Genomic DNA, 22,339 nt, shown 5'->3' with positions numbered 1-22,339 from the left:
TTTTTTCAAATTCACCTCCTGACTTCAAAGCAGATTTGTCCTTCATTGTGTTGGCATCATTGTGTTGGCATCTAGTTGTTCTGCGCATTGCCCTTTACCTTTTGGTACTCCCAGAAAAACCACTGAATGTATGAGTTGTGCTTGTTAATATGTGCTAAAAAACTCAGTCCCATAACTGAAAAACAAACTGTTCCCTGTTAAAGTGATGTTTAAAAACAATGTCTGTGGCCATCTTATTTTTTCTATTTTAAATAGATAAAGGAAACTGAGTATTTTAAAGCTGCTGTAGTTTACTTTTTAATAAGCAGTCTTTGCTTGGAAAGTCAGGTTATACTTTGAGTGTACAGGTACTGCAACTTGCTAGAATTTTATTTGTTTTCACTAAATCCTCCAGGGGACTCCCTTCTTACTATGTTTGTAGGTTGTCGCAGACTAATCTCAAATAATTTATATATCTCTCAAAATGATTGATGAGTTCTTAAACTAGATACTAGATATGTGTTTCTTATTATCGCTGCTTTAATTGTGAGCCCATTTTCTGTGGGAGCAGGTTGACTCTTCAAAGAGCTGTTGCTGAAGTGTTTTCAGTATGAGTCAGCATTTTGCTGTGATGAAGACATTGCTAAGAAGTAACTGCCAATGTGTCAATTGGGCTAATGCCTAGCAAATGTCTAAAACCTTCTCATTCTCTCCATTTTTGTGTTAAAGTGGTGGTCAGGCAAAAATCTTGGTAGGAAGTGAAATAACATTTATTTGTATAAACCATTGTTACTAAAAATAAGCAAACAAAAACAACACCAAAACCCCCCCCAGAAACTCCACACCCAATGGCTGTATTTGTCTTGATCTTCTATTGCCATTGTTAGTAGAAGATTTCTGCTGAAGTTGTCTGGAAACTTTATGTATCAGAAACTAAACTAAAAAGTGTTACGTGTATGTTTATTGTTTTCATTTTACTGGCAACTTTGTTAATATAAAACTTCTGACTTACTTTCATGGCTATGAAGTGGTCTTTAAATTTGAAGCAAAGCTGCTTTTATTAAGCAGGTTTTTAAGTAATTTGAGGCAAAACTGCATCCTCTGATGTTAAAGGGAAGTTATCCTGTTCTATTGAGTATTAAAAGGCTACCTTGCTATGTCAACTGTGCCTAAAAATAGGAAAATCTGATTGATACTTTATTCTGCAGTTACTAAGAGTTACAATGAAAAATTAAAGTTCTTGCAAATTTGTGGGTTTTTATCCAATCAGCTTTATTTTACTTATATATTTATTTGGGTTAGCAGCATTGGAAATAACTTCTTATCTAGCACGTAACATGATTTATTGCCACAACATCTATGGTGAATAAAATACTTTAGACAAAATTATTGATGTGGCTATACTTTTGTTTAGTTACAACAGTCCACATCTCCAGCATGCATTTACTAATTTAAAAGTTATTGATAGGTTTGTCTATTGGATATGATGAGTTACAGTTATTCATCTTAAGAACTGTAAATCAGCCTAGAAAGATTAATCAGTTAAATTTTGGTAATAATTTTTCATTTCAGTTCCTGTAAAAGTTGTATTTCAATACAGCTTTCTTCCAAAATTATCTTCGAGATAGAAACTATAAAGTCTTTAGAAACTAAAAGACACTAGAGTGTCTCTTTGAGTGCGCTTTTTGTATGGGATAAAACTTTCCCAGAGAAAGAAATGGTTGAAGATCATCTGCTGACATGTCTCAGTATGCATGATGTACAGTCAAACTGTTGAAGAGGATGAATTGCTTGAATGTCTTTTAAACCAATGTGCAAGATGGCTTGCACCCTCTGCCTGTGTTCAGACAGGAAAGGAAGAGCTCTCGTGAGCTTTCTGTCAGCCTCTTCCCTCATCAGCCCATGTGAACCCAGGATGTGACCAGCCGCAGGTGTTCCAAACCTGTTTGAGATATGGTCTTGCTTTACATCTGGTTTCATAACTAGAGATATGTATTTCTCTCACATGGCACAGACTTACTGTATAATTAAGCAGTTACATAGTTGTATAGTAAGCATTTTTCTAATACAGCAATACATCTCTACAGGATTGTAATTTCTTCAAATTCATTTTTATCTCAGTCAAAGTTGCCAACCTTTACAAAAGTTGAAAAGCAAGTTTTGCTTTTCTGTGAATTTTTGTTTGGTTTGGTGCCACAATGCCATTTCTTTGTAAGAGCAAGACTCTGCTATTCTGTATGTCTTACACGATTACTTTAACCCTTAAAATTTTCCGTGTAATGTCGTATGCATGTTTTGTGTAGGTATTTGCAGAATTTTTTTAATTACAGGTAGCTATGTAGTCTATCCATAATAATTTTTGGCCTTACCTTTTGACTTAGTGTTTAACACTGAAAGTTAGTTCAGTTATCTAGAGTACTGTCAGTGAACTGTGAATTTTGAGTTTTTTAACTTAAAAGAAATATTTTATTCTTATTACACTTCAGAGCAATTAACATGCAATATATATTTTCAAAATATTGCCCCTGGCATATTTAGGACTTGGTGTATTATTTTGCTTACAATTACCACAGCATGTCAGCTTGACTATTTGGTTACACTGACACCTCAGTATAACCTATTTTTTATTGATTTCCCTAAAGGAAAACAATTCAAGATGCTAGGTGCTGGGCATAATTTTGGAAACATTATGGGGACAGCATTATGTCTGGCTGTTTAAAGGAAGTTTATATGACCTTTGAAACTCTGATGAGTTACTGGTTTCTGTGTGTGGTTTTTTTTTCATGTTAATAGCACCTCAGTTGCCCCTAACCTCAAGGTGGCACAATTAATTTCCCTTTGGAGTTCAGTGTTTTGGCTGTGCCTTTTGCTGTCCCTGGCAGCTCTTTGGAGACAATAATGGGTTGTTACTTTTTAGAGGTACAGGTGGTCACCTCTGACTATTCAAGTATTCAAGTGTTTTCAGTTTGGTTTGACATTGGATTTGTTATTAGCTTCTCCTAAATTAAAATTAGCAGGCAGAATATTGACTTGTCTTAACAGAAGAGAAGGCTGTTCAGCTCTTTAGGAACTTGAAACCAGTTCATTTTATAGATTCCGAACAAGTTTTGGTGCAACATGCTCTTAAGGAAGTCATCTTCAATCACATACCCACAAAGCAGTCCTTTTTAGTAGTAATTTAATTAATTTTTTTGTTTTGTATAGTATTTTGTCTTGTTCATAGTTTTAATTCTGTGGACTGCTGACATGATGATAGTATGTCTCGCTACTTATCAGTTTCTTTTTCAACTGTTCCTGTTACTTCTACACTCTACAGTTGTAATCTGAACTTCCAGGTTTTTTTGAGGCTCTTGATGCCTGGCTTTAGCTTGCGTTGTGATATCTAGAATAGGAGACATTATAAACAGGATTTTACTGTGTTAAACAATGTTTGATGTTCAGATTTACTTCAAAAGGAAACTAAACAGTACCAAAGGACAGTTGCCATGTGACAGCTACTAGACTCATTCAATTTGCAAAATGTGAATGAAAATACCTCAGTTTTAGTAAGGAGGCTTGAAACTAATGTTCTCTGGGGACTAATCCAAGGGAATGGTTTTCTTATCCTGTTGTCATTTTTTTTTCTGTTTGCATTGAGATACTGGTTTTGCTCTGACCTTTCATACAAGGAAGTATTTTATTCTTTGAGATTAAATGCTCAGTGCAGGCTATGATGTAATAAACGCCAGTGTGAAATTATTTTCTCATATTGTGAGAAAAACTGATTAATTCTATATGTAATCTGAAAAAACTACTTAAAGGCTATGCTCTGGGAGGATAGGATGGTACAGAATAATCTTCAAACTCTGGTTTTCAGAAACATCCTTAAAATAAGAGTAGTACCTTATAAACAGTGTATTTAACTTATGAGAGTTCTTGGGTTTTTTTGGGTTTGGTATACTGCTAAGTATTTACTTTAAAAAGATGAAAAGAAAGGGTACTTTGCACTTTCCATGAGGTGTGAGTAACTCTTCTAAAAATAAACTGAAAACAATTTATGGTTTTTGTTCATAGTAATTCCTGTCGTTTCAGAAGTTGGGGAACAGACTGGTGAGGTAGGTTACTCCGGCTCTCCAGCAGAAGCACCTCCAAGCAAGTCTCCGTCAATGCCATCCCTAAACCAGACCTGGCCAGAATTGAATCAGAGCAGTGAGGTTAGCACTTTTATCTAAGTTATTTCACTGCCAGTTAGTAAGTAATGAGTCAATTAGTAAATTTTGTGTGCATCCGTAATTTATCGTAAGTGAATTGCTGATCACAAATCATGAAACAGTTGACAGGATAATAGACACAAGAAGGTTCTGTGTTAAAATGCAAAAAAAAAAATTTCATTCTGTTTTTTCTATCTCATTTTGAGATAGTATTTAAAATGTCATTAATGGTAATTAAGCTTTATATTAATCACAAAGTGTATCTCATAGCGTGTCTTGGAAAAGTTTAATTCCTGATTTTTTTCATTTAGGGCATGCTTTTGGTTGGTGTTTTTTGTTACCTCTGAAGAATTTTTTTAGTGGACACTTGCTAAACTGTAATAAGTTTCTGGACAGATTTGGACATTGAAACTTATTTCTGGGGATTATTTTAGCCTGATATATCACTGGTAGCATAGAGAAGTCATGAACCTGTTTTGAAGCAGAGACTCAGAGTTGAATCTGAAGTCAGCCATTAGCTAAATTTATTTAAATCTTAGGTTTCTACTGTTATGTACTTCTGCCTCATCATCCTTAAGCATATGTATTTGCTATATAAGCAATCTTCTGCAGTAGAGCTGTATTTTGTGAGAATGTGCAAGTGAAGTTAGCAAGCAGTATTTTTAATATTTTTTTCCCCACAAATGTCCTTTGCTTAAAAGGCCTGTAAGGGATTGATTCCTAGATTTTTTTTGTTGCTCTGTTTTAACATTTTTGCCTCTGACTTAGAATAAACCAATGCTTTACGAGCTACTTCAGATCCACAAATGAGTTTCTGACTGCAACCATATACAAAGCTGATGTAGGTTCACTTTTCATTATGAGAGGGCAAAAAAGTAAAAAATAATGAAATTATTATATTTTATATATTTATAAATTAATATATTTTTATATATTTTTTGTGAATATCTGGGACTCAATAACAATTGAAAACTTTCTTTAACATGCAAGATAGTTCTGTCAGTAGCTGAGTATTGCCATATATTGAAAAAGCTTTTTGTGGTTATTTTTCTTTCTTTGTTAGACTTCAAGTGAATAGAAAATTGATATTAAAAGCTTTAGGCAAACTGGAGGAAAGTCATCATGGAGCAGAAAACAAGCCCATTTTTAGGATTAAAGTTAGTTTCTTCATTTCTGAGGAGGGAAGGACTTTTTGAAGTCTGCTGTTCTTTGTAAGGGCAAACGCTAACCTCATAGTCACATTCTTACCAAATTAAAAAATGCTGAAAATTACATATTTAGTGATTCTTAATTGTTCTTTTTGACAGAGTGACTCAGATTGCCTGTAGGAAGCTATGTTTTAAGGGGGAGGTGGAACAGATATTCAATCAGTAGTTACTAAAAAGCTGTAAATGTCTGCATCTGTATTAAAATTTGCTCAGACACATCTCGTATTCTCAATAAAGATTTAATAAGCTAATCATTTGGTAACCTGCATGATGATTGAACACATTCCTTTGGTGTCTAATGCAACTCAAACCAATTGAATAGGGTAATTCCACTAGTGGAACAAAGTGAATTGCAATTCTGTCAGCCAGAATCTTGATTTGTGAAACTGACTGTATATTCACATAAGGTGGCATTTTCTTTTTGAAAGTCTACTAAAACTGAAAGGTTTGGAAAAATTCTCACAGTAGCTATACAACTGGATTCTAACTATACTAAAATAAGAGTTGAGCTAAATGTTTAGTTTTTTGTTCTAACATGAAGTAATTTCTGATTTTTTCAGATGTGTTGCTGTGCATGTTTCTTTCTTCTCAGCATTTGCTTTTCAGCATGAGTCAGGTCAAAGTCCTCGAGGTTTTAATTCCATGAAAAAATTTCTGGTATTGCTGCAGGCACAAGTCTAATTGTTTCCTCTTTCAACCTCTTTTAAGTGTCATCAACAAATGAATTGCTTGTAAAAGCTCTGCATCTTTGTATTATCTGTCATTCCAGGCAGTCTCATCCTGTTAGTCTCAAAGCTGTTGGTTACTCCATTCTTTCTAGCTCATAGTTGATTTATAGAATGCAGTTGCCAGGCCCAATTACTGGAGGCTCCCAAATATAGACCAAGGCATCAAACAGTTTAAAACTTCAGAATAAAGAGCACCATGAAAATCTGTCTAACCTTGGATATACTACATTCTTCACATTCTCATCTCTTCACTTATCACTTCTTTCTCACTTCAGATGTCTTTTCCATCCAAGTCTCAAGGCTGAGCACTTTGTTTGTGAGGCTTGAAATAATAGAAAAGCCTACTACAGATTTTTTGTTGTAAACTGTCTGGTGTCATGCATTTTTCATACTAGCTTTAACACAGATATGGAGATTTAAGTTCACAACTGTTACACCTTGTTTCAAATGTCTTGGTATTCTATTCATAATGGTTGAGGTTGCTTTGAGTTTTAGTTTTTAGTGATTAACCTTTTGAAAGTAATTTAAAAACATTTTTGCAAATCTACTGGACAAATACTTCAGCTTTAGCTAGTGTGAGTTTTACCCAGTCAATGCTTTTAAATTTTGCAGAGTTTGAGATGCAGTCTTAATATATTTAACTTTCTGTTAACTGGGGAATTTATAGTAGCTGGCTTCTGATAGTATTTTAGGATGGAGCACAGAAGCATATTTCCTAGAGTAGTTAGATGTTGGCGTTTATCTGTCTGTGTCTAGCTGGGGAGCACAAGGATGAGTAGTGAAGGTACCTGCAGTTTGGCTTCAGAGCAGGGCAGTAAGATTAAGCATCCATCTGTAACAAATAATACTTTACCATTTATCTTAACTATAACTTAAGTGCTGTGTGCCCTATGGAATTTTTGGAAAAATTAACGATATTTCTGTAATCAAATGGTCTGTTTGCCAGTCTCACCAGTAACTGGAAAGTCACTGACCAAATCGAGTTTAAAAAGGTAGTGGTAGACCTAAAATAATGTTTCATGAAAATGAGCAGCTGTGCAAATTCAAGAGGCCAAATCAGGAGAAAGGCTGGCAGAACTTGGCATTTAAATTTCTGACTTAGTAAAAACTGGCTCACTAACAGGTTTGTATGGCTCTAAGCTACTTGCAATGCTGCCCCTTCATGATGGGATGGAGTGAAACAGAGATGAACTGTTTAATACAGGGAGTGTTAAACAGCGACAGAGCTGTTGGGAATCCTTACTAAAAAGGTTTTGTTCAATTCTGTCAAAGAAGAGGGTAGTTTTCTGTGTTAAAAACAGATACAAACAAACAAAACCCTCAAACCAACAGAAAACCACAGCAAAGAAACAAGAAAATATACTCACCCCCATATTAATAGAGTTCCATAATGTTTGCCCTCATTTAAAGTTTGAAATGAGGAGATTCTATCTCTACAAGAAGTTTTACCACACATGGCAGCAATTACAAATATAATTAATATTTTTCTGAATTTCATTTCATTGATTGTAAACAATTATTTAGGAATTTCCTTAAGAAGTTATTTCTGAAATTACTGTTTTAGACTTGGTTCACGCACAGACTGTTCACTGAATATCATTTGGTGTAGAGGAGAATATGAGATTAGGTTGACTGACACCATATAGTTTGTCCTATGTCTTCTGGGATCATTTAAATTGATTTACCTATAGAGACGGGACAAGAATATCACACACAGAATATTCTGAGTTGGAAAGGACCTATAAGGGTCATAGAGTCCAACACCCAAGTTATTTCCACAACTATAACAAAACATAATTTTTGTCAAATTTTCTGAGCACTAAAAATTTTGTATTTTTGATTTTTGAAACTTACACTTGTAGTGTTTAAAACTTGCTTAATATTTACTTGTTATTTTACCAAAATATAACAAGTTTAGCATTCTTATTGTGATCTTTTAAAATATGGTTTCCAGATCACAGACTAATTTTATGTACTTTGATGCTTTGTTGATCCGGTTGTGGCTGTAACTTGACTCAGTTTGCATGAGGATTCTTGACAGCCATGTGTTGATACAGCATGTCCATTCTTATAAAATTGTTCAGAGATTGACTTATTTGCTTTTAGCAATCAACAGTATGTTTGAATTTAATTCTTTGCCTTGTCAGTGATTTAGACTTGTGAAAATGCTCTTTTACAGCGTAGAATCACTTCTCAGGGGTTGCACTGGCAAGCTAAAGTAGTGTGATTGGAGTACTTTGCACAGTGTTCATTTGTTCTGGGATTTTGTAAGAAAATCAGCATTTACTTAAAACAGGTTTGAAACTTGGCAACTACAAAGCTGAGGAACCTTTCTGTGGATTTTATGACTATAATTGCACACAATGTGTCTCTGATTTTTATCTTTAAATTATATTAATGGTTTAAGTTTTTACTTGTATGATGTTTATTGGCAAGTGTGAACTCTGAAGGTACTTCTGGGTTGCCTGTGCACCTGTATCTTCATTATAAAACATGAATATAAAGATTAATATTGACAGATAACAGACTTGGTTCCACAACAATCTCAGACTGAAATAGAAATACTTAATATTTATTAGTGTGCTTCACAAGTGCAGTACTCTCCTGTGCAAATATAGTTCTTTCCAGTGCAACCTCTGAACTACTATGCTAAATCTCCTCAGTGATCTTTTACTCCCATCTTCCTCATCATGCTGACTTCTCTCCTCTGTCTGTTCAGCAGTGGGAGACATTTAGCGAACGTTCTTCAAGCTCACAAACTCTGACCCAATTTGATTCTAACATTGCACCAGCTGATCCTGTAAGTCAATCACTTAGCTTGCTTGTTTGAAATTAATTTTATTAACACTGAATTTCCATTCATTGTATTTAGCTATTATGCATGATTCCATGGTCTGCTTTTGGGGAATGGTGGCAAGTAGCTTGTTTGCTTATTTTCGGAATATAAATTTTCTAGTACTGCTCATGTTTAATCTCTGATTGCAAAGAATTCCTTTTTCCTGTTGATTTTGACCTAATACAACACTTCTGTCAAAATCTGTCATACACAAAGCATTTAAACATAATGTCTTGAAAAAATGTTCAAGTTGATGCAAGGGCCACTCCTATGATAAACAAGTTCTGTTGAAAATTTTGTCTTCGGTGTTGCTTTGGTTTTTTTTGAGTTGCAGAGCCTGATTTGCACAAAAACAGTGCCAACTTCTGTGAAAAAAAAGCTACTGGTCTTTAATGGGTGTGGTATTTCATATTCCAAATGTTTTTACCAACTTATTTATAAGGCATTTAATATCTCTCCGGCTAAACCTGTGGTGTTCTAAGGGTTTACTCAATGGGGAGTGCTCTGAAGGATTATGTAGTTAAATATCTTGCCAAGTTTGGGAGCCAGAAATACACTACAGTGTTTCAAGTTCTGCTGGTTTTAAGCTTTACAGCATGTGACATTAAAGCAGTTCTGAAATGCATTAGAAATGCATTATTTAGCTGCTACTTTCATCCTGCTTTTTTACAGACTTAATTAGCACCACGTGTCCATTTTAATTTAATTAATTACAGTGTTGGTGTCCATTTGATTGTGTAACAAAACATAGTAGGTGCACATAATACATATTTAACTGATTTTAGTATTAAACCTGTCATGTCTGAAAAGATACAATACATAAATATATAGAGATTTTAAATACATCAGCACTCCAGTCTCAAAGTTAACATTGATGTTCATGTAGAAATAGCATTTATACATACTGAGAGCTAGAATTCAAACTGCACTGTTTCCCGTGCAAATAATTAACCTTTAATAAACATTCAAAACAAGTGAAAATATCCTTCTTAAAGCAGAAACCAATCTTCTTTCATCTGAGATTTTTTTTTTAATATACTGTATTTTTATGTTTTAATGAGGTAAACATGGTGTAAATTGGTTTATAGTTGTTACTTGCTGTGTACAATTGCTTGACAGTAAAGGGCTATCACTGTCTTGTTTCTGTGATAAGACAGTAATTTATTTTCACACATAATTAGCAGATGACAGAAGTCTGAGGTTTGATTTTTTTCGTATGTTGATAGTCTGAAAAATAGAGCAGTGATGGTATATGAAAAACTATTACATAGAATATATGTTTGTGTCTATGTATAAAGAGAAATTCACTGGGTGTGCAAATTTTTTTTTATGGCTGATCAGATTATTGAGTCCTTTTCTAAACTATAAACACTTCAAGAAAAGAATGGTGAGCATCTTTGATACTTGCTAAGATAAGAGACGTTGAGGTTAGAGTTTTTGTTTTCTATATTAAAGTAAGAACAAATGATGTTTTCAGTTAGCTGATGGCAGATTTTTTGTTTTAGCAGTTTCAATAGTGATGAATTAGCATATGAATGATTTATGGAACAACTGGTTCCCCAGAGGAAGGAAAATCAGCTTTCTTGAGCAGTTGTTAATAACTATCTAAAGAGTAAAGTCACAGACCAGTTCTTTTTTAGTTGGAAAAGCAGCTGCAAAACGTAAGTGGAAAGAGTAAAACAGTACATCTATCCCTTAGTATGGGAGCATAAAATGCTTTTTGTGAGTCAAAGTTGGTAACATGTTGTTTTATGTATAATTAGGTTAATGATGTAAATTAATGCATTACATAAAATCCATTTAACTATTTGAGGCATGACTTCTGTACAGCTGCACATTAGAGTAGACGTCTGAAGCGGCCACAGTAAAAGTGATCTTTGCATGAGATAATCTTATTACAGAGTGAAGAAAAAGCAGTATATTTTAAAGTGGTAACTATTCCTAAAAGCTTCCTGCAACAAGAATGTTTGAGCTGTGACTAGAAAATGGTTTTGGTTGCAACAAAGGTAGTAAAAGTCATTGAAATAGTTTCGGAAAATACCAATGTAGATGTATTACACCTAGTGCAATTGATCTGCTTGGGTAGTCAGAACAGATTCAATGTCTGATACATAGGTATTTTTGAAACTTCTTGTTATTTCTAGAATAGAATGTAATATAATCTGGGAGTGTTCTTGTGCTGTCATTGACCCACCCATTCATATATTCTGAATATGGATGACAGTAAAAAACCTCAGACAGCCATATTTTTAGGTTGCTTCTGAGTTTTGAGATTATTTGTTTAAGCAGTGTGCAGTCAGTCTCCAAATGGAAAGGATTGTCTATAAAGTACTTTAAATGGAGCCCCTCGTTGGAACAACTAATACCAAAGCGTAACGCCAATGCCCACCTAGAGGTTTATTCCATAGAGCTTATTATACTGATGTTTAGAAGATTTTTTCTATTTTAAAGACTCCAGAAAATATCTGAAATTACTACAAAGCACCTATTTCATTGAGCATTACTCATACTATTTAGAGAGGCCATTATTATCTGAGGCATTGTAAGTAAAGCTGAGGAGTTAGGGTTTAAACTGTAATTTTTTTTTTTTTTGGAAGGTATGCTCAAAGTACTAACTGTCTAATATGCCAGGAATGGTGGAAAGCTGATAAAATTCAGGTCCTACTTGCAGTTATCTATAGAAATATATTCTAGTGCCCTTTTAGGTAACATTACAGACACTACAGCTTAGAGAGCTTTGGTTTTCTAGGTATATTCAATTCCCTGGAACTGTGCAAATAAACTAAATCTATGAAATTTTGTTTGGAATTGACATTGCACATGCTGTCAGAGACACTTTGAAGAGTGATTTAACTGTGATCTCTTCTACAGGACACTGCAATTGTGCACCCAGTTCCTATAAGAATGACTCCAAGCAAAATTCACATGCAGGAAATGGAGCTTAAAAGAACTGGAAGTGGTAGGATATTTTCTCTTGCTAATTTGGGAAGTTTTGTGCAGTTAGAGTTGCCCTTACTTCCTTGAAAATAATTGCTTTTTAAATCTGGAGTTGTAACAAGCATCATTACTGAGTTAAGAATTATTGTTCAGGTAAGTGCAGAGCTTGAATTGGCCATTTGCTACAGTGAGGATTTTACCATCTCTAGCACAATATTTCTTGGACAGTAGTTCAGAAGCATCATGATGAAGATGGGATTTGGACCTGCAGACGAATGTTTGGGTTTGCTTGTTAAATACTGAAGGAAACTGAACATGGAGATCATAACCTGCATTTATAAAGCTTGTTCTGTGGTCAGAAATACTGCATTTATTATTTTGAAACTTGAAAGCATTCGTGGATATTGACAAGCCTTTTTTTTTAACACTCTGGTCAATAATAAGCAAAATGGTTTGATAAATTTTCTTAAAAGAGTAGAGAGGTCTTAGTTTTCAGTTGTGTGCCAGTATTTCCTAAAGTCATGGAACTCATGCAGATTCTTCAGCATAGGAGAATAAATAGTATCGACAACACATTTCTTTTGAAACTTCTTTGGCCTTGTAAATAGCTGAAAATTCACAGCTCTTAATGCTGAGAAATTGGTGTTTTACATTGTAATAGTATTATTTCTGAGTTAAAATACACCAATTTTATTATTGAGTGCAGCACTTAGATAAGGGTAGAAAACCAATGTAAAGCTTTGGTACCAGAAATAAAGGCTATTTGGGATAAGTTAATTTATCTAGACTTGTTTTTCCATCCAGATCATGCTAACCCTACTAGTCCACTTCTTGTGAAACCATCAGATCTCCCAGAAGAAAATAAAATGAGTGCATCTGTAAAATTTACAGCTGGAAATACAGTTAGTAAGTATCAAAGTGCTTTCTGGTCTCATTTCTTACATTACACAAAATGTAGATATGATATATCCCTCAGTGAATGAAAACTGGCTGGATAGTAATAGCTCTAAAATGATATGAACTTACCCTGAGAACAGAAACATTTCTGATATAAAGTATATATTAGAAGGAGTAATTAGGAAAGTTTTACTGATGTTACTGTTTTCCTATCCTATGTGCTCAAGAAAAGTTCGTTTTTGTCAACTGTTTTCCATCTTTTTTCCATTTTTTTCCATCTTTCCTTTTTCTCTTTTAATCCTAGAATGAAAAATTCCATTTACATTAAGTAGAATTCACTCAGTAGCATTTGGTTGTTCTTCCTCAGAACCCTGTAGCATGTTTTCTAACACAAAATTTCTCATCAATTGCCTCAAAAGGCAATTCTCATCTGCGTTAGCTACTAAGAAAATGCAACAGACTTCTACATTCCACTTTTAGTACAGCATTTCAACTGTTTATTTCCTTCTAATAGCCTTTTCAATTTCCAGTATCTCCTGTGTCCAAAGCATGTTGCATTATTTTGATTTGATTAGTCCACTTCTCTAATATTGAGAGAGGTCCAAGATGATAAGTAGACTGGCTGAATCTCTGGAGTCTTTCTGAGATTATATTACATATATATGATATATATGTCTTTCTGAAATTATTTTTTTGTTTTCTTCAAGTTGGGAACTTTTTTTCAGTAAAAATTAAACTTTCAGGACCTCATTATATTAAATCCTTTGCATTATTAAGACTGAAAGTATTTTGATTGGTTTGTAATGCAGGAGGAATTCAGAAAGTACCATCTTGCAATGTATTTTGCTTTTGTCATGAACTCTGTCAAATGAGAGTGGCACTCTTGATTCTGGCCAGTGTCCTGACCATGTGTGAGTTTTACTTTTCAAGTAGAGTTATGTTTTTACTAAGAAGTTTTCTGATGCAAAAGAATGGGCAAACATCATCTTTTAATGTGGAACTACTACTCTATACAGGATCTAAGTTCAAGAGCCTTTTGGTGCTCCCTTTTCCTTATCCAAGTGTAGCTTAATCTTTTGATAAAGTGTTCTGCTCTCAGAGGAAGAACATAGAGAAATAAAGCAAACCACAATGTGGTGTAAGATATAAGCACTGTTTAGTACCTGGAGTGCTAAGGAAAAAAGGTATAAAAAATGTAACAGGTGCCTTGCTGATCAGTAAAGTCCTATCTGCAAGATTCTCATTTTTGAAGCCTGGTTGATGTCTCTTACCACTTTTGCAAACTTCAGTGTCCTAGGAGGTTGACCTTTGAGAGCAGGTAATTCAGAAAAATTTTAATGTTTCTGAGTAGGGTTTTCCTCTTCACTGGTAACAAATCAACTGGGTCCCTTTGCTCCACTGACTGCCACCTTGAACTTTGATTTACCTGGTGCTCTAGAATAATCCTTTGTGATGAATTATCCTGAGGTCAATTTTTCTACCTACCTTCATTCTATATGAATCTTGTGATTTTTGTGAGGCTCCTCATTTCTGAGGAAAAAACCCTCAAGCTTTGCAGATCTTCTGAGGGTAAGGATGTCCTTAAGAATCTGTTGATGATGCTTTAATAGCATCTTACATTTCTGTAGGTTTCCTTAATCAAAAGCTGAAAGTTTTAAAAATTATTTAGATCAAAACAAAGTTGACCACCGAACTTGGAGGTACAGAAGTTACAGTAGTACCAAAGGGACTGCATTGGTCTGTGTACTGTACATACCCTTTCCTTTTTCTGGTTTCTAAGCACTTCTAAAATCAGACATGTCCTGCCCCTTGCTTTTTTTTCCTTGGATGTCCCTTACACTTGTTCACTAGATTGCTGAAGTGATGGAATGTCAAGTGTTTAAAAATTGCTGTTTATAAAACTTGGGTTTCGCATTTTAAATACAACACTACTGTCATTGTTTATTCTTCAGTATATGCCACTAGTAACCAACAACTGATAGAGTTGTGTGAGTAGAGTTGGTTTGTATTGCGTTCTTCCATTATTCAGACTCGAGGATTTTGAATCCTGACCAGATGATACGTTACAGGGAAGCAATACAAGGACATGGACCATTTTTTGACTAAAGAAATTGGATATTTGAAATTATCTGTTACTTCTGTCTGTTAGAGTATGCTAATGATGCAAACCAAATATGAAACTGTATTCTCTTTTCCCAGCAGATGGTTACAGCAGTTCGGACTCTTACACTTCAGATCCAGAGCAAATTGGAAATGCTGTAACACGGCAACGGTCAGTAGAGTAGTAACTGAAGAAAACAAGTAAAAGGTGTTTAAAGAAGCCTGTTCTCAGCTCCTGGTTATTTGGCAACTAACTTGTGAAATGGTGGCAAAATACATTCCTAACTTTAGCACTCAGGAATCTGGAATCAGTCTGTTTTCTAATGCATTAACAATGTATGTTGCTTTTGTTAGTGTGTAAAGTGAAAATTAAAAAAGGAAAGCTGTCTAAAATTTTGTTTGAGATTGGCCAGCCAAGTGTTCCATGTGAAACTCCATGTTTAGTTGGAATCTTAATACTCTCTCTATAAACATAAGGGAATGTAAGCACATGAGACCATGCTATGACTTGAAACCAATTTTTTGTATTTTTAAAAATATCTATTAGACATTATTGGAAAAGAACCTTATGACACTGTAGCCTAAAAGAAGAATTAAGCACAAACTTAATTTCGTTTAATAATGGACTTGTATAAAATAAATGGCAGTCATAGACCAAGCTAAAATTAAGGGATTGGAGAAAGCTATGCAAGCACAAAACCAACAACTGCATCATTTCATATAAGAGAATGTGCTGTACTAGCTGGTGCTAATTGTTCCCATTAAATCTGCTTGAATAGGATTAAAACCAACTATGCCATTAACCATCTTACAATCAGTTTCAGAGGTAAACTTCAAAACAAAAATAATTAGGGTAACTTCAATAGCAAAGAAAGATTTCCATTTGCCTGTCAGTACAGCAACTTGAAAGATTATTTCCTCCATTGTTACTTAATGGAAAATGTGATTCTGTCATGCTTTTATATATGTTTTTGCACCTATCAGCATGATGATTTCAACATGTTCTTTTACTCTTTGACTTCAGGTTAGGTTCTCTTGCTGAACTTGCATAGATGAGTGAAGCTTTCTGATGGCTTCTCACATTATGGCACAGGGAGCTTCTGTCCATGACCTGGTAGTTGTGGCAGTATGCACACAGGAAATTTGTTGTCCCACTTACTCTTTTACTTCCTTCCACTGGCATCTCTTTACCAATTGCAATTTGATATACAGCTGACATTGTTCTTAATCCTACCATTAGTCAAGACTACATTTTTGTATTTTCAAAAAGCAAAAACTGATAAGGCTATGTCAGATAATGATACTTTGAAATTCTTATACCACTTTCTCCCATTTTTAATTTTGATTGTAGTTTTTTTACTATACTAGTTAGAGGGATGACCCAAGGACTCTGTATAATTAGATTTTAATTTCATCAGCTGGAGAGTTACACACTGTTAAAGAAGCATTGCCATAGAGAGTATGTTAGCTATAACTGACTTACAAACTTTTCTATCATGATAATTCAATTTTCTGTCTGGGCTTAAGTATTCAAGAATTCCAGGTTTCATGTGAAACTGGGGTACACTTTACCCCTCCTAGTTTGCATCTTACGATAGTTACAGAAGAGTATTGCAGAGGTCAGTCAGAAAAGATTTTATCATGAGTTGAATAAAAAAGCAGCTTTATTAATGTCAGTGATTCTGTAAATCTGTCTTGTTCAAGTTAGACTTGTTAGGCAGCTTCTGCAAACTGGTTTTAAAAGGAAGTCGTACAAAAATTCTATATACAATAAATCAAACTTAAATGGCACTTAGTGTAGTAATTTATCCTTCTGTCCTTTCCGCATGTTTCTCCATGAATTTGCAACAGGTATCCACTAGATGGTGATCCTATCTAAGAGTCAGTCAAAATTTCTGAGGATTCTGCAAGTGTATAGATTGGGAAAATTTCAGGCAGAGAATTAAATGTTATCTCATACACTGAGATACTTCTTGAGCTCAATATATATGGAGGCAGGTCCAACAGAATCCCAATGTTCTTCTTTAACGAAATTGAACTTATCCCATTTAACCTAACACAGGATGTTGACTACATCTTCAAAATTATAGACTACCACCTGGATGGAATTACCATATTTATTCATGGTTCCTGAAAACTGTTTGTTATTTGGGATACGCATCAAGCTGTTGATTTCCCAAAGATAAATTGCATGTGATAAGAATAATTTTAATAATGAATATTTAAGCAAATTTAAATGCAAAAGCAGTTGTAAAATCAAAGAATACCAGAAGTTCAAAACTAATTTGGCAATCTTGAAAATCAGTGGCAAACAGGGGTTTTTACTTCTATCAAACTTGGTTTTTTAATTGCATGCTTTGAAGAACTTTTGATGTTTAGTTCTTTTGTAGCCACCTAAAATCACTACAGAAGCTTATGTATTTTGCAGATCACATTCAGGAACATCTCCAGATAACACTGCACCACCACCACCCCCTCCAAGGCCTCATGCTTCTCATTCTCGGTCGTCATCTTTAGATATGAACAGATCCTTTTCAGTTACCCCAGGTAGATATGCTTTGTTCTGACCATATATTATTTTTCAGCACATGTATTCCTGAAGCAGACAGTGCTTTTTCCTCTGAGGAACGATTTACAGTGTTGGTTTTTAAAGCACCACTTCTGAATTAAAGAAATTGCAGATATCATTCTTACTGTATTGTTTGTGTTAAAATTTATATTGCACTTTACTTAAGTAGCTAATTTAAAAGTAAATTCTGAATTTTGGCATTGTAGTTTTTTGAATTAATGTGAGAAGCAAAGTCAGGAAAGAATATTCTGGTTGTATATCCACATCCAATGAATTGCATCTGCCACTAAATTTTCAAGGGGACTCTTTTTGGAATCACATGTATTAAAGATGGGTATTTAATATTTGACTTCAGAGGAAATGATTAAAGATCACTTCTGCTGCTCTGGAAAAGAGCAGTTTTATTGAATTTCTGACTTGTCAGTACTTTTAAATTCAGGATCGCAAAGTATGAGAAAATACTAAGAGCTTTTATAATGAGTGTGAAAAAACCCTAAAGACTAAGATATTAAACCAGAAGAGTGTGACCATGTCTGTACTGATTAATCCTGGTTTTCTCTGTTTGCCAGTTTGAAAGGAGGTGACATTACAATTAGATGCCCAAATGTGACAGGTTAATATGTGGCAAAATGCAGCATCTCTTCATGTTGACAGTTAATAAAATTTGATAACATCATAATGTACAAAGTAACAATCTTGCCCAAATGTGCTGTCTTTTACAGGACAGCAACAGGCTGGAGTTGTTGCCTATCCCCCTGCAGTGCCTCCAAGACCACAGCCTTCACAGGTGATGTCACTTCTGAAAAATTATATTCTAACTTGGTGCATTATTTTTATAGTTTTATATAACTGAATTGTAATATATCTCTAAAGTTAGTATCATTGCTTGATATATTTTTGAAAGCACCAGGATGTAAATGATGGCAAAACCTATACTATAGCCAAATGTTAGTATTTCCTGAATTAAAAAATGCTTTGAGTGGAACCATGAGTAGGGATTAAGGTAGATATTGAGAAGGAATGGGTGGCTCTGGAGCTCTGAATTGTGGGAAAGAGAGAAAAGTTATCCTTTCACAGTTCATTATGTATTCCTGTATAGTGCATAGGCCCTAACAAAAACTGCGAGAGCCGTTTTCCAAAGTTTTGCAAAATAAGTGTTTGTCTTCTGTTTGGGGGGTTTGTCTGGCAGAGGGTAGAGCTTTACGTAATATGCCTGCCCTCAAAAGGAGTGATTCAACTTCATCACTTGTCACAGACTTGGTGGTCTTTGCAATTGCCGTCTGAGTGATATGTGTTTTGGTAGAAAGCACATCTTGAAAAAGTTTTTTCTTTGTCTCAGCCAGCTGAATCCTTCAACTGCTGTGCAGATCTGACATGGGACAGATAAAATTGCTTTTCTGTTGTTTCTCACCAGCAGCTACTTGTTAGAATCTGAGTTGCCAGCAGTTGAAGTCAGTCAGTGATTCAGAAATCATCTATAAGGATTCAGAAACTACCTGAAGTGATGAAGGGAGTGTACAGGGACAGATGTATTCCACACAGTGATTATATAAGCATTGAGCACCCAGAGCCCAAGTGGCTCTGTCACAGCAGAAATATCTATTGTTCAATGAGTCTAGCTAGTGCTACATTACATCCCTGGAGGATCTTATTCCCTGGGTAATAGCATATCTGAACTTCCTTTCTCTTCAATATTGCTGCATGCATGTCTTGCCCAAGATGCACGTTGTCCTACTGATAGCACATAAATTTTTGTCCACTAAAAAGGCAAATAATCCTTAACATTTTGTCCCTAAATATTTTTGTTATTTTATTGCAGGGCACAGGTCCTCATGTGCATCGCTCAGTGGATGCTGATGGCCTAATAGCTCATACCAGTACCTCACCTCAACAAATACCAGAACAGCCAAATTTTGCAGACTTCAGCCAGTTTGAGGCATTTGCTGTTTCAGGTGTAAACAAAGAGGAGGAAGATGAAATTGAAACACACTCAGAAGTCTTGCAGGTGAGTAGAAAGTAAGATCTTGTCAATTGCTTTAATACCACCGAAACTTATGAGGCTTTGTTAAAACCTCTTTCTGCTGTTCTCTGTCAGTGGTGTGTTGTTTGTTGGGTTTTTTATGATTTCTCAATCCATTGCTAGAAAGCAATTACATTGCACACTGCTGCACTTACTTAGTACTTGCCGAACACATAGGCAGAAGGAATTCTTTTCATCTTAGCCCATGATGGTAATTTAAAAGATTGTTGTGCTTATCAGCATACATGAGCACAAACATAATTGTGTTGGTGCATTTGAGACTTGGCACAGGAAAACCTTTATTCTGCTCATTCTTGCCAGCATTCCAAATGACTTGCTGGTAATTTTTAAATCATGTCTTTAAAAAGATATGCATTAATAATGGAGATGACTGTCATGTATTGTAAACATCTGCTGAAATTCCATTAATGTGCTTTTTTTCAAAGTTGTTGGACAAGCAGCTGAAGTGAATAAAGCTCTGGCATCCTTCTATCATTAAAGATGTTTACAAAAACTTGTTTCCTACTACAGACACAGGACTTGAAAGTTTGGAAGCTTTAGTATTAATGACATAGCTAGCTGCTATTGCAGAAACTACATCATGTTCTCCTTTGATAATTTGTAGCTTTTATCCAGATTATAAGTTCTCTGGGACACTTCTGCATCCTTGCTTCCAGAAGTTCCTATGGTGTTTTAAAGTTCTCCCAGCTGTCAGCAACATGGTCTTGCTTCACTGAGCACTCTCCATGTACCTAATTGCAAAACCAGCTAGGGTAGCCTAAGCTACCACTGAAAACTGCTTAAGTTAAGCTTGCTGATTGTTTTGCATTGAGGTGGATGGGGAACAGTCATATTGTGTTCCACTGGAGGGATTAACCTTTGGCAGTGACAAATAGATAATGGTAGTACTGTAAGAGCAGAATAGCAGTTTCTGGTCAGGCCACAGCCTCTCTTCTGCTGTATAGTGCCTCGTGACACTGGACTTGTTTCTAAATGAGAATTGAACTAGAATTTTAGGTGTTTACTGTATTCATGTATCAGAACCCAGCATACTTGTTTTTGTTCTAGTTGCTGCCAAATGAAGTATATGTTAAGAAGCAGATTTCTAAATACAGTTTATATTCCCTTAGGTGGAAAAGCCCTCTGATTCTACAAGTTCTCTTAGAGTTGCCAAAGCAGATGGAAGAGTTGAAGACAAAGCACCTGCAAATGTCCCCAGTAGTGCGGTATGCAAAGTACCCTTGTAACAAAGCGTGGCTTTCTGATGTACAGGAAATTAAATATTTGTTTTGATTTGCAACAGCAGCTTTATACATGTCCACTTGAACCCAGTTTTCTTAGGCCTAATAGGTGCTTCGAATAGGCATGTGTGTGGTGAATTTTTGCAGCAGATGATGGTTAGATTTATTCTTGAGACAACAGAGAAGATACTTGTAAGTTTTCAGATTTTTGAAACAGATCAAAATGTTTAGTGCAAAACTTGATTAACAGTAGCTTTTTGATTACAGACATATACCTGAGAGGAAAGTGTGCTCTGCATTGCTGTGTGCTTACAGTACTCAGTTGAACCTGTGGCATTTCTGCTTGCACAGTTCTTTGTCATTGTCTAGCAACTTACTAGCCTTTTACCACGTGGTAGGATTCAGTACTTCAGGTTTTTTTCCAGGTGAGAATGCAGCTAGATGTCCATCAGAAAATACCCGATGGGTTGTAAATTCAGTTGTCTCAGTAACTGAATATGAAACACAAGCTTCCAGGTTATAATCCAAATGAAATGTATTTTCAGAAAATTAATAGGCTGTGTTTTCCTCTTCAGGGTAAAGGCACTACTCCACTTGCTCCACCACCGAAGCCTATTCGTAGAAGATTAAAATCAGAAGATGAGCTAAGACCTGAAGCTGAGGAACATACACAGAAAACAGGTGTCATAGCTGCTGTTCTTGCTTCACAGCCATCTATTCCTAGGTAACCCAAGAAGTATATAAATGCATCTGTTACTGGAAAGTTTACATTTAAGCAGAATACACACTTTTTGTTCTAGGAGTTGCAAACAATTTCAGTGTGTTTAGGTTAATTAAATAATTTAAGATTTTTAAAGAAGGTCATCCCAAAGCCTCTACTACTGAGAGACTTTTAAGAGACTTTGAATTTTTGAGTGTGAATTCTTTTTGACTTCTGCAAGTATGTTGGACATAAGTGGTGGAAGTATTGACATGTGTTTAATTTTAAATGGTTGCTATGAACAGTTCAAAATGTGCAGTCTGTGTGTCCTAGCATGAAAGTAGTCTATTGCTGTAGTCACTCTGAGGTGAATGAATGTGGTGTGCTGTGTTGGGCCTTCAGAAAGTTGATAATGACAAGTTTTTAAAATGTGCTGCATGCTCTTTGATTGAGACCAACTGTGTATGCATGTATGAAATGTATATATCTGGTTCCATGCAAACAAATGTGGTTAATCAAGCAGGAAAAATTAACAACGTAACAAGTAAAAAAAAAAAATTGAAAATAAGATTCTGCTCACTTAAAGAAGGGGGACTGTAAGTGAGATGTTCAGCTAAGTGGCCAAGTTACTTATTACAGTGCTTCTAATATATTCTTAGATCAGTGGGGAAAGACAAGAAGGCAATTCAGGCATCAATCAGACGTAACAAGGAAACCAACACTGTTTTGGCCAGATTGAACAGTGAACTACAGCAGCAATTAAAGGTAATTCTTTAGTCTATGTAAGAGAAGGCAAGATATTAGTGATGCACACTAACAGGTATCTCTGCAGTTCAATGATAAATATAGTAGAGGATATTGATATGAAATATTTAGCAATTTTTTAGATTATAGAATATACCTATTTATGACAAGCTTTGTGAAACTACAAATC

The 22,339-nt window shown here is 35.1% G+C and overlaps 1 protein-coding gene across 7 annotated transcripts in view; it reads left to right on the top strand.

Moving 5' to 3' along the window:
* Positions 1-22,339, top strand: part of REPS1 (RALBP1 associated Eps domain containing 1) — a 63,431-nt gene that overhangs the window by 36,819 nt on the left and 4,273 nt on the right. For 2 of the 7 annotated variants that reach the window (XM_033054143.1, XM_033054137.1), the window contains exons 9-19: positions 4,051-4,172; positions 8,825-8,905; positions 11,813-11,900; positions 12,683-12,784; positions 14,975-15,047; positions 17,304-17,422; positions 18,167-18,231; positions 19,264-19,449; positions 20,595-20,690; positions 21,281-21,429; positions 22,065-22,170. In XM_033054143.1, the coding sequence (XP_032910034.1) occupies positions 4,051-4,172; positions 8,825-8,905; positions 11,813-11,900; positions 12,683-12,784; positions 14,975-15,047; positions 17,304-17,422; positions 18,167-18,231; positions 19,264-19,449; positions 20,595-20,690; positions 21,281-21,429; positions 22,065-22,170 (1,187 nt within the window). The remainder of the gene's footprint in view (positions 1-4,050; positions 4,173-8,824; positions 8,906-11,812; positions 11,901-12,682; positions 12,785-14,974; positions 15,048-17,303; positions 17,423-18,166; positions 18,232-19,263; positions 19,450-20,594; positions 20,691-21,280; positions 21,430-22,064; positions 22,171-22,339) is intronic. The other 5 variants (XM_033054139.1, XM_033054142.1, XM_033054138.1 and 2 more) reach the window with 5 other exon arrangements.

Source organism: Catharus ustulatus, chromosome 3 (assembly GCF_009819885.2).
Source record: "Catharus ustulatus isolate bCatUst1 chromosome 3, bCatUst1.pri.v2, whole genome shotgun sequence".
NCBI classification, from domain to species: domain Eukaryota; kingdom Metazoa; phylum Chordata; class Aves; order Passeriformes; family Turdidae; genus Catharus; species Catharus ustulatus.
The sequence above is the reverse complement of the archived record's forward strand: the minus strand, read 5'-3'. Positions and strand labels throughout refer to the sequence as shown.